General features: G+C 34.8%; 2 protein-coding genes across 10 annotated transcripts; one reads left to right on the forward strand and one right to left on the reverse strand.

Annotated features, from left to right (window-relative positions):
• The first annotated feature begins 2,550 nt into the window (after nt 1–2,550).
• On the forward strand, nt 2,551–6,972 carry LOC111391969 (transcription factor HBI1-like). 2 transcript variants are annotated; one of them, XR_002702185.1, is made up of 8 exons: nt 2,551–3,384; nt 3,510–3,752; nt 3,841–3,975; nt 4,059–4,130; nt 4,214–4,423; nt 4,508–4,607; nt 4,688–4,777; nt 5,109–6,972. XR_002702185.1 is itself a non-coding variant. In XM_023017250.1 (8 exons), the coding sequence occupies exons 2-8, from the start codon at nt 2,842–2,844 to the stop codon at nt 5,144–5,146; spliced, it is 1,341 nt and encodes a 446-aa protein (XP_022873018.1). In that variant the 5' UTR covers nt 2,551–2,743; nt 2,831–2,841; the 3' UTR covers nt 5,147–5,297. The 2 variants fall into 2 exon arrangements, 1 of the variants encoding a protein (XP_022873018.1); XM_023017250.1 differs by lacking the exon at nt 4,688–4,777 and having other exon boundaries at nt 2,551–2,743; nt 2,831–3,384; nt 5,109–5,297.
• Nucleotides 5,774–9,220, reverse strand: LOC111391970. 8 transcript variants are annotated; one of them, XM_023017251.1, is made up of 4 exons: nt 8,498–8,807; nt 7,918–8,036; nt 7,743–7,809; nt 7,050–7,657 (listed from the first exon to the last, which is right to left on the reverse strand). In XM_023017251.1, exons 1-4 carry the CDS (start codon nt 8,637–8,639, stop codon nt 7,575–7,577), a joined length of 411 nt encoding a protein of 136 aa, XP_022873019.1. In that variant the 5' UTR covers nt 8,640–8,807; the 3' UTR covers nt 7,050–7,574. The 8 variants fall into 8 exon arrangements, 1 of the variants encoding a protein (XP_022873019.1); XR_002702192.1 differs by adding exons at nt 5,774–6,036; nt 6,493–6,593 and having other exon boundaries at nt 7,569–8,807; XR_002702187.1 differs by adding an exon at nt 5,819–6,036 and having other exon boundaries at nt 7,569–7,657; nt 7,743–8,807.
• Nucleotides 9,221–10,790: the final 1,570 nt, after the last annotated feature.

Below are 10,790 nucleotides of genomic sequence, written 5' to 3' on the forward strand. Positions count from 1 at the left end.
TTTGAAAGAAAGCAATCTGTGCAGTGATGTGGAATTGCTAGAGTTAAGTGGTTTAAACTTTGATTTTGGATAATACTTAAAATATAACTTGTATCTATGTAAATGAATGTTTTTACATGATAGTTATAAGGATATAAATGGCCTTCTAAAAGCCTGGAATCCGATCGGTGACATGCTAATAAAATAGAAACTGAAAACTGTCACAATGGAAACTGTCTGATTTTAGTGTTGTGGAAATAGACTATTTTGGGGATGAGAACACTTTACTTGTCACGAATTTAGAGCATGATTACCTTCACATACATGTTATAGAAATGTGGTAAAAATTTCGGAGTCATTGGCTATAGATAAGGGGGTGAAAAGGGATCGGAAAAATAATTGGACAGTAAGGGAAATCTGAAAGGGATTGGAAAAATAATTGGATGGTAAGGGAAATCTGAAAACAGATTCTGTCCAATTTTGTATTTAATATGATTTCAGCCTTTACATGTACATTAGTCATCTCTTGGGCCTAGAAAATAGATTCTAAGGGTACTAGGTTGTCAACAACAATTAGATGACATTGACGTTCATAATTTGACTCGAGAAATAGCGAGATTTATTGGGATAAGTTTGTAATGCCATCGATAACTTGAAACGATGATTCCGTCTAAATTATTTTGGTGAGAATGGATGTATTTTGCGATTTTGTGCGTTAAGGTTATTAAATTGAGGATTCTCTTTAATATTAAATGGTAATACAGGTGATTTTCCCACTTCGAGTCAAAAAGGATATTGATCTAATCTCCATAGGAGCTTGCACACACAAAGGTGAAAGGTAAGTGAAAATCCATTTGCAACTACAATGCAAGAACCTAGTATATGTGACATAGTAATGTTGAAATATCTACATAACTTTGATAAGAGGCTTATAACACATCATATGGTGGTTACGATCATTGAGTATGAGGTTGCGTAACCTATTGACATCGATTTTCATTAAATACGTCATTTATGAGCATTTTCATATGCATGCACGACATGTGACATGGTTGAAAATCCTGCATGCAAAACATGATTTCAAAGTGAGTTTCATTATAAATGTTTTATTGACCACAACTAAGGCACCGAGGCATGTGAGGCATGCTTATGTGATATGTTTGGCATTGTGGGTGTTACTTCCTGGGTAATTGCAAAGGTAGATAGGGGATGGGCTTTTGGTGATCACGGGAGGGCGGACTACTCGACTGTGCCCTTATGATATTATGATTATTGGCGCTGCCGGGTGGGAGACTTCTTAGGTGATCATAGGGGTAGTCAGGTGATGGGCCTCTAGTGGTCACGAGAGGATGGTCCACTCGTCGGTGTCGATTTCATATTGACCATTTGATTATTGATATTATGCAGAGCTCTATCCGGTGTATAGTAGGTGGGTCAAGGGCCCAATGAAATGAAAGATTTCAAGTGAAATGATTTCTAGTCGACTCTGACGAATATTGAAACATGATATTTTTATCATGATATTTAAAGTAAATGGCATGATCTCATATGTCGTTATTACTCATGTTCAGGACATGCATGATTTTGCTTACTAAGTATTGGCTTATGTAGTTCTTGTATTGTAGGCGAGCATGGAACTACATAGAGAGCATGGCTAGCTGTGGAGCTCCTACAGGATTCCAGAGTTCGATGTACATGGATGACGACGTTTAGGGTTATTTTGTAGGCTGTTATCTGTTGGGTTATATTTTGGAATCCTATATAGTGTTATTTTGAAATGACCTGTAGACATGTTTATAAGCTCGGAATATATATGTTGAATTATGATAATATGATTTTGGATTTCGATATGTTATATGATCGTGTCACAGGTGATTAGAAGTTAACAAACTGAAAAAAAATATATATATGTAAAATTCTATATCTGGATTGTATATAGATATCAATTTTAATTTGGGAGCGTGACATATATTTTGATTGTTATCAATGTAAGAAAAAAAAAGTTTACGAAATTGAATTAAAAAAATGGATAATGCTATTTAGCCCTAATAAGTAATAATCTAAGCATCGTCTATGAAAAATGACATCAATTTTACATGTCCATTAAATAAAAATCTTCACTCCCACATACACAATTGAGGTTCAGCCCTTGTTTGACAACATTTAAAACAAAATTATTTTTTTCTTAAAGTTAAATTTAACCACATATTCTTACAATAAATTAATTTGCAAGTAAATTCAAAAAAATTTCTCCAAAAAAATTACTATTCCATAACTCATTTTCTAAAAAAAAATTCTTTTTAATGGACAGATTGCTAAACAAATATATATTAGGTTCTGTTTCGAAGAAATAAATCAAAAATCCAAAATAATCCAATAATCAATTTGAGCAGAAAGCTCAATTATATGAGTGAAGGCCAATATGGACTTGAATATGGCCCCTAAAACATGCCCACGTGGCTAGTCATGTCAAAGTGGGTCCACCCACCATGGCCTCTGGTTATGGTTACATCCGATGGCTCTCTGCCCCAGGTTCCCTCTCTTTTATCTACCTCTATATCTCTCTTATCTATTCCACCGGTTCATGACCCGATTCCGGCAGCAGTCATTTTCAGACCCGAACCGGTTTGTTTTTTCTCCATTTATATATACCCCACATTTCATACTCTTTAACCTCCATGTACAGATTTCACTAGGTTGCATGTTTGTTTGAGACGACATAAGTCAGGCCACTAAAAGTGCAGAAAGCTACCTAATCTTGCTAGTACAAAACTACCTCCCTATCAATTTTGTTAAAGCATATTTTCACTTATTTGGAGTGGTTTTGAACTTTTGACCATTCTTTTGAAAGGGTATTTGCAAATGAATAGAGGGGCACTACCAGAGATGATACACTGCCTCACTATTCCGGCAAATATATTCGCCGGAAACAATGGTGGTGCTGGTATGGAAATGAGCGTACTCCAGCTACAACAGATGAATATGAAGTGGAAACAACAATCAGACACTCATCTGAATGAAGATTACCAGTTGAGTGTGTTTTCTGAACCAGCTGTGCAAGATCAACAGTTTAAAGGTTTGGTTGAGGGTGATCAAGGTATTGGAGAACTCGTGGCTCAGGCGATGAAACCGGATCCGGGTATAGAAGATGGAAGGAATGAATTTGGTAGAGCTGAGAATAGCTTGAATTATGCTAGTTTTGTATATGGGAATGGGTCTGAGTTTGAAATGAACTATGCGATTCCAAGAACCGCCAGCTGCCCACCAGCAGTGGCGGAGGCAATGGCAGAGGCGGCAGCAGTTGCCAAGAAAGAAAAGGAGGCGGCCCTGCAGGAAAAGTTTTGCTCTGCAGCTGGAAGAGAGAGTTTCAAGAAGAGGAAGTCCTATAAGACTAGGGACCTTAAGGTGCATAATGCATATCCCATAGTTCTCTCTTTTTTAATTGCTTACCGTAACTTCTATCATTAAGCGTGTATAGCTACTTAATTTGGAAATAAGTGCGTAATCATAAACGTTTGGAACATAATCAGGTTGTTGCTGAAGAACAAAACAGAGAGAAAAAGGCTAAGGGATGTGTAGAAGAGGAGGATTCTAAGATCACAGAGCAAAATAGCAAGAGCAAGAGCACCACCACCAGTAGTAACAACAACAAAGAAATTTCCGCCAATAATTCGAATGGGAATTCAAAGCTCTCTCAGATTCCAAAGCCTGATTACATCCACGTCCGAGCGCGACGTGGGCAAGCCACTGACAGCCATAGCTTGGCAGAAAGAGTAAGTTCAACTCCAACTGCTATGTTTTGAGAATATTTTCTATTTACTTATTGTGCATTCTAATCAGTAAACGAAGTTTACTGTGCAGGTAAGGAGAGAAAAAATTAGTGAGAAGATGAAGTACCTGCAAGGTCTAGTACCTGGGTGCAGCAAGATCACTGGGAAAGCTGGAATGCTCGACGAAATTATCAACTACGTCCAATCTCTTCAAAGACAAGTAGAGGTACGACTTTCAACAATCATATTTCTCCGTATGTTCATGCATCTTCACAAATATTGAAATTAGTGAATCCATCATTGTGACAGTTTCTATCCATGAAACTCGCTGCAATCAATCCAAGCCTTGAATTTGACATTGAAAACTTCATAGCTAAGGAGGTAAGAACAATTTTCAGTATTGTGCTAGCATCATATACCTAAAATAGGTGCTCTGAAGCGATTCTTACATTTTTTGCCTGCAGATGTTTCCAGCTAATACATCTAAATTTCCCACAATTGGGGTGTCGTCAGACGTCATTAATCCTTCTCACCTTCAGTTCAACTCATTATCACAAGGAATTTCATGTTACGGTCTAGAAATGGGTGTAAATCCTCCTGATGTAATGCTTCGAAGAACCATCAGTGCTCCGGTATCAATGCCAGAGACACTTCTTGAATCATTCTATTTAAATGTAAGTACTTCTTCATCTCCATTATCAGGTAATTAAACTTTATATCCTCTGACCAATAATTCTTATAAACAATTCAAAATACAGCAAATTCAGCATTCAACCCTGGATCCTGAGTTACAAAATCTCTATGGCATGGAGTTTCATCAAGGAAAATCAACTTCATTCAATACTCAGCCATTTACAGGTATACAGAACAAACATGTCCTGTCAAATGTTAGTATCTGCTTTTGATAACTTAGTAATGTTACTAATACAAAATGATAGGAGACGATTGAACCCCACAAAAGTTAATGATATCGCTTGGGAGTAATATGGTCCTCCTCTTTAATTTATATTGAGGAAGTTGCTTATTAGGTATCTTTCTTTGTCTCTCTTCCACTTAAAATGAAACAAATGATTTAAGCCATCTTACTTTTAAATGTCAATAATTCCTAATTCAAAGAAAAGATATACATGTTCACACAAAGCATATGGCTCAGACAGGAAATAGAGCAATCATTTAGCATAAAATTGCCATTTCCTAACTTAAATTGTATCCTGGTAGTCACTTCATAAACAAGTCAATCTCAAATATGTTTAACTTAGTTTAGGCCCTAAAATCATGCTTCAGTCATAAATGTCTTTGAATTAACATCCTATACAATAATTTATTGGAGTTTGAAACTAAGAAGGCTCGATATTGCAGGTTTCATGGAAGCAGGTGATGTCAAGCTCGAGATGTGAATTGCTACCAGGATCGTGCAACCTTTAATGAGTCAAATCTAAATGTTACTGATACCAATTCCTTTCCAATTTCCAACTATATATCGTATATACAGTTGCAGTGTAGAAATAAATATAAGTGATGATAATGTAATTGCCTTTTGACCACAAATTTTTCTTCTGTGTACGTAGCAACTGGTAAAGCATCACAAGACGATAGTGCATAAGAAAGTGTAAATGGCTAAAAGGTAGAAGTTCAGGCAGGTTGCAAAAATCAACCAAGATAAAACTGTAAGGAAATGAAACATGGCGTAAAACTGTAAATCCTGTTTTGATATACATTCTTTTTAAAACACAGAATAAATAAGATAATAAATGCACTACACAGCTAAGTTCAACTTGTATATGTGCTGTAAATTACTTACAGATAATTTGGCATAAAACTACCAAAATTAATTTTTCAAAAAAAACCGAAATAAGACAAATGGATCACGCGTCTAGTGTTACAAATATCCTGTCTATTAAATATGAACGTCGTTTTACAGCATGACACGCTGGAGGGTTGTATTTTGAACATAATAATACAGTACATGACCTCGACCTACAGAATAATCATTTAATGCAAAATAAAGGTAATAAATCTGATTCTAAAAACACTGATTAACTATTTAGTCATCCCTGCTTCTAAAGGGAGCTTTTTGGGCTTTATAATCAATAAAGATGCAGCACATGGCCTATGCTTTTCACGTTAGTTTCACGTAATAAGACCACACGCAGTCTTTCTCTTTCAAGCCATTTGTAAAAGGCCAAAGGTGGACCAAGCCTCATCCAAAAGCCAGATCTCCTTGATTCTCTTTGACGCAATGACTGGTGTGGGAAAACTTGCAATTTGTAATACTGTGTCCACTCACCTGTATGAATTTTTATGTTTATTAATACTTAAAATATCTTACTTTTGGCATATTACATTTCAGACATAAAGCTAAAACCTAAAAGATTCTTCAAGCTTTGTGGATGCAGTATATTTGTCAAGCTGATATTTTCCTGAAAGCAATCCATATCAGGTCATATACTTAGCCCTTCACACCTGCTCTGTTGTTTTTCTAAATTTTATCATAGTCGATTCAAAACTTCCTATCTACCTTTTTGCCAGAATAAAATATGGGAAATGTGAGTAACTAATGAATGGCATGTCCTACCCAAAACAGATTTAAGTTAGAAGTGGTCCGGGGCAGCTGACCAGAAACAGTAGCAACAAAACTGTGCAAAATGAAATCTGGGGAATGAAACTAAAGGGTTTCCAGAACTTTGAGGAATGTAGATACAAAAAACCAAAATGAATTATATGATCTAACATAGAATCTCACATTCAGATCCAGTGGATTTGCGTTATTCTGTTAGCGATCAATCTTTTGTTGAATGCTCTGTCAAAGATGGATATTTGATTGATTCTATATAAACTTGTAAACTGAAGAAGGAAAGAGTTAAATTGATCAGATGAAGCAGAAGCATGCCTAATACTTGATCCGGCAGCCAATTTTACCGTAAAATAGTTAATAAAAAGTGGTATAGATCATTGGATCTATGATGCATGCACCAAAAGAAAAATGTATATCTGCATAAATGATGCGGGCTTGTATCCCTTATTCCCGAAGCAAAATATTATGTATGGAAGTCATAGTTTCCTTTAGAATCAGAGTACAAAAGGCCGATGCTGGAAATTAGGATGATTTTCTCAAGAGGAAACCGGGGTCAACTGGCTCTCTCCTAATTACAAAAAGGAGAAACATTTTCTGTGTGTGTGTTATGTGTGATTTCACATATATAAAATAGCGTTTTATTTCATATGTTGAATTAGTTAAGTCACAACAAGGATAATGCATCTTTTTTATACATTATAAGTGTAATATAAATTTTTAAATGACTCAACGGAGTCGAGATTTTTGCATTCACAAGCGTTGAAACTTCATCGATTCCTCATTGAAATGAGAAACAATAACATATTCGATAACACCACGAGTATGTGCATCATTGACGGAGTAAGTACTCGTAATGGCATATCCTTTGAATAGGTGAAGTAACTAGGTGAATCATACAAATCAACTATTAGAAGTGTGATACAAATACACATCCTCAAGTGAATTGGGCCATTAGCAATTTTAATCAATTAAGTTACCTCTATTGGCACAGGTTGTTTCTTGGTCGAACCAATCAAAATGGTGTTGATATAATTATCCCAAACAATGTTTTAACATCAACGCCCGAATTTACTAGGTATCGAAACCCAACAACATCCATATGCATACAATAGAGTTGCAGTGCCTCACAAATTCGAACATCAATCAGCACACACACAAAGCTGATACGCATAAATGTAAAACCATATTACACCTACGAGTAGACGATCTACTAATAATATACACTCACATTCAATAAAACGCACCTTCATTTAAACAGTGGCAACTAAGAGATACATGCTGAAATGTTCATCTTTTTGCTTGTTCCACCATAACACGGATTCTTCCCCAGTCTCTTTCATTGAATAAAATGGATACTTTTATCACAAGATTGGCTTGGAAATCAGGAACTGAATCTAGTTAGATTGTTGATATTATACCTTTTCCAGGAACAACAATGCTTGGTCCAATTTTACAATTGTGGAAGCAATATTCATTGAAGCCTCCCTGCAGTATACTGAAGTTAAAACAATCAAAGATATGAGTCGAGCATAGAAACGTACTGGAGCATGTGCGATTAGATATCTGTGCCCTTGAACACATGTTAGAGAGAACCTCTGGGTCAAGCTTCATCCCATGGTGCCCATAACAACAACAGGTGCCTTCAACCCTTTTACTTCCTTGCAAATTGCCTTTCCTGCATCTCCTTCCACAATCCTGTCCATAGTGCTCACCTATTTTCACAAAAATGAACAACATATAATAGATTGTTTACATCGTTTTTATTCTATCCAAGTAGTATTATAGGAAAAAAAAACATTGATTTTATAATAACATAAAAGATTGGTTTTAGTTACACACAATTATTCAAGTTCACGATATTGGAAGAAAGTATCAATTTAACATTTCATCAAAAAGAAACTCTGCATCGAAGTATGATAAATGAATTTAAGAATGAGTATAGAAATACAAGAATAAGAATCACACACACTAGTGAACTTGAGACAGACTGTTATCTCAAAATATTGAGGATAAGGCTTGATAAGATGTTAAGGTCATTTAAGATACAAGAATTTTTATGAAAGCCTTTCATTTGCTTCTCTTCCATGGAAGTTTGATTTTCCCCTCTTTATATTCAGAAAACAACTCTATCTTTTTTTTTTCTTTTGGAAGATACAGGAGCTAAACAATCAACCTATTGATATTTGGAAGAATCTGCATGAATCGGATTTTTTGAGGAATGTATGAAGAGAGAATTTGATTAATTGAGTTTTTAGGCCCTGGAGGACTAACAGTAAGATGTTTAGGTCATTTAAGAAGATATAACAAGTTTTCATTTTCTCCCAACAGAATTATAAGCTAGTATATTTGGCAGAATTTTCTCAAGAACATTTTTTAAATGGGTGAAACTTGATCGGGAGAAACACGCATCCGTTACGATGCTACTTCTTTATATATAACCAGAGAGAGAAGCGAGTTTGATAATTAAAATATCAATAACTACTCATGACCTTACAAGTATCATCTCTGACAATTACAACGTGTAAAAAAATAAAGAAGAAAGGAACGTGAAAGTGCACTTGCAGATCCCTAGAATTTATGGGAGGACCAATAACGTCATTTTTGAAATCGTTTCATCCAGGAATGTCTGAATTCTCTCTTATTTTAAGCACAGTATTGCAATGAATTATGTAGGAATATTCGAAATGATAATATAATTATCAAAACCTAATTCATATTAAAAACTCATAAAAACAACAATAGACGGTTAAAAATTAAAAGTAAATTAAATGTGGAGAACGGAATAGCTTTACCGGACGCGGCTTGGACAGTAACGGTGAGGTGGCAGAAGTGGCTGATGACCCAATTGTAGTGCGATTAATATCTCACGGTCCCTCTCTCCAGTACATTTCGAATATAATTGGAATCAGCAATGGTGATTACCATTATTTTCTTATTAAAATTCAAAATATGACCGTTATCCGTCACATCAAACCATCAAATTTAAATTTCTATATCTTGTTTAGAACTCGTAACGACTATATTTTTCATTCTCATTTTTTAAAAAATAAAAAAACAAACGGGGGCTAATATATAAAAAGAGAGATAATATTACACGTAAATTCCAAACTTTTTTTTTTCCCTTTTTTTAACCACACATTCTTAGAAAACACTAATCTGAAAATTAAAAGGACCAATAATGGGAGATAAATTTAGCCTTGTTTGATCATGTTTTTTTAAAATACATTTGTATCTTTTTTTTTTCAATCGCACATTCTTTAATAAAAAATACTACATGTAAACTTATTATTTTTTTTAACCACACATTCTCCATTAATATATTATTTCAAAATGCATTATTAACTAAATAATAGGGTTCAAAAAAGGCTTAATTTTATATGAGTAAGATAATTTTCGGAGTGGCGAAAACTCCCTTGGTCTTATTTTTATGGCAGATATTTTGTAATTTAGTCCTTGTTAGATTTTTTTGGAAAATTTAATTCCCTTTTTAATCATATATTCTTCAAAAATAAAGTAATTTTATGCCTTTTTCATTACTTTTTAATCGTATATTCAAAAAAATAAAGAAATAAAAAATTCAAATAGTGATAATAACGAAGTGAATATGAGCTGAGGCAACCATTCCCATCTTTCACACTGTCGAGTATTTTTATCGTCTTATCTCACTCTCATACCTAGTTAAAGAGGGTTGGGTTTTGCGGGGTGATGGCACACAAGTCCCTAGCCTCGTTTATTGTTCCTCTTTCTTTTCTTTTTTTAATATGGGTAATTGGCGCAAAACGTCCTTACCTTTCAAGTCTATTGTGGAAAATATCCCTACCTTTCATTTTTTGGCATTTTTGCCCTCATTTCAACCTTTCTTTGCGCTGGACGTCCTTCCGTCCATATTCCGTTAGTTTTTCCGTTAATTAAAGGGTAATTGGTACAAAACGTCCCTACCTTTCAAGTCTATTGTGGAAAACGTCCCTACCTTTCATTTTTTGGCATTTTTGCCCTCATTTCAACCTTTCTTTGCGTTGGACGTCCTTCCGTCCATATTCCGTCAGTTTTTCCGTTAATTAAATACAAAAATACCTTTTTCTTTCCATAAACAAGGATAAAATTGTCCTCACCCACTTCACCCCTTTTTCCCGCCATCAACTTAGTCCATAAGTAACAGTAGCAGCGACATGAATCTGAAAATACTTTAAATGATTAAGTTAAATAAAGAAAAAATATCGTGAACACATTATATTTCACAATTCCACAACTACTGTTGCTGTCATCTTGTGTCACTGGAAAATTTTAAAAAGACATATTAAATGGGTAGTCAATTTATAATGAGTCAATTTAAAATGAGCCATTCATCTTCTCCATTGAGCCAAAAAGAGCCATTCACCATTTTGGCTCATTATAAATTGACTACCCATTTAATATGTCTTTTTAAAATTTTCCAGTGACACAAGATGACAGCAACAGTAGTTGTG

The sequence above is a fragment of the Olea europaea genome, unplaced genomic scaffold, assembly GCF_002742605.1.
Source record: "Olea europaea var. sylvestris unplaced genomic scaffold, O_europaea_v1 scaffold864, whole genome shotgun sequence".
NCBI lineage: Eukaryota > Viridiplantae > Streptophyta > Magnoliopsida > Lamiales > Oleaceae > Olea > Olea europaea.

Coding starts and splice junctions, on each gene's coding strand:
- LOC111391969 (XM_023017250.1), top strand. CDS start 2,842: ATGAATAGAGGGGCACTACCAGAGATGATACACTGCCTCACTATTCCG. Junction 3,385..3,509: donor ATAAGACTAGGGACCTTAAG/GTGCATAATGCA, acceptor GAACATAATCAG/GTTGTTGCTGAAGAACAAAA. Junction 4,608..5,108: donor CAATACTCAGCCATTTACAG/GTATACAGAACA, acceptor TCGATATTGCAG/GTTTCATGGAAGCAGGTGAT.
- LOC111391970 (XM_023017251.1), bottom strand. CDS start 8,639: ATGAAAACTTGTTATATCTTCTTAAATGACCTAAACATCTTACTGTTA. Junction 7,810..7,917: donor GGATGAAGCTTGACCCAGAG/GTTCTCTCTAAC, acceptor AGTATACTGCAG/GGAGGCTTCAATGAATATTG. Junction 7,658..7,742: donor CATTGTTGTTCCTGGAAAAG/GTATAATATCAA, acceptor ATTCAATGAAAG/AGACTGGGGAAGAATCCGTG.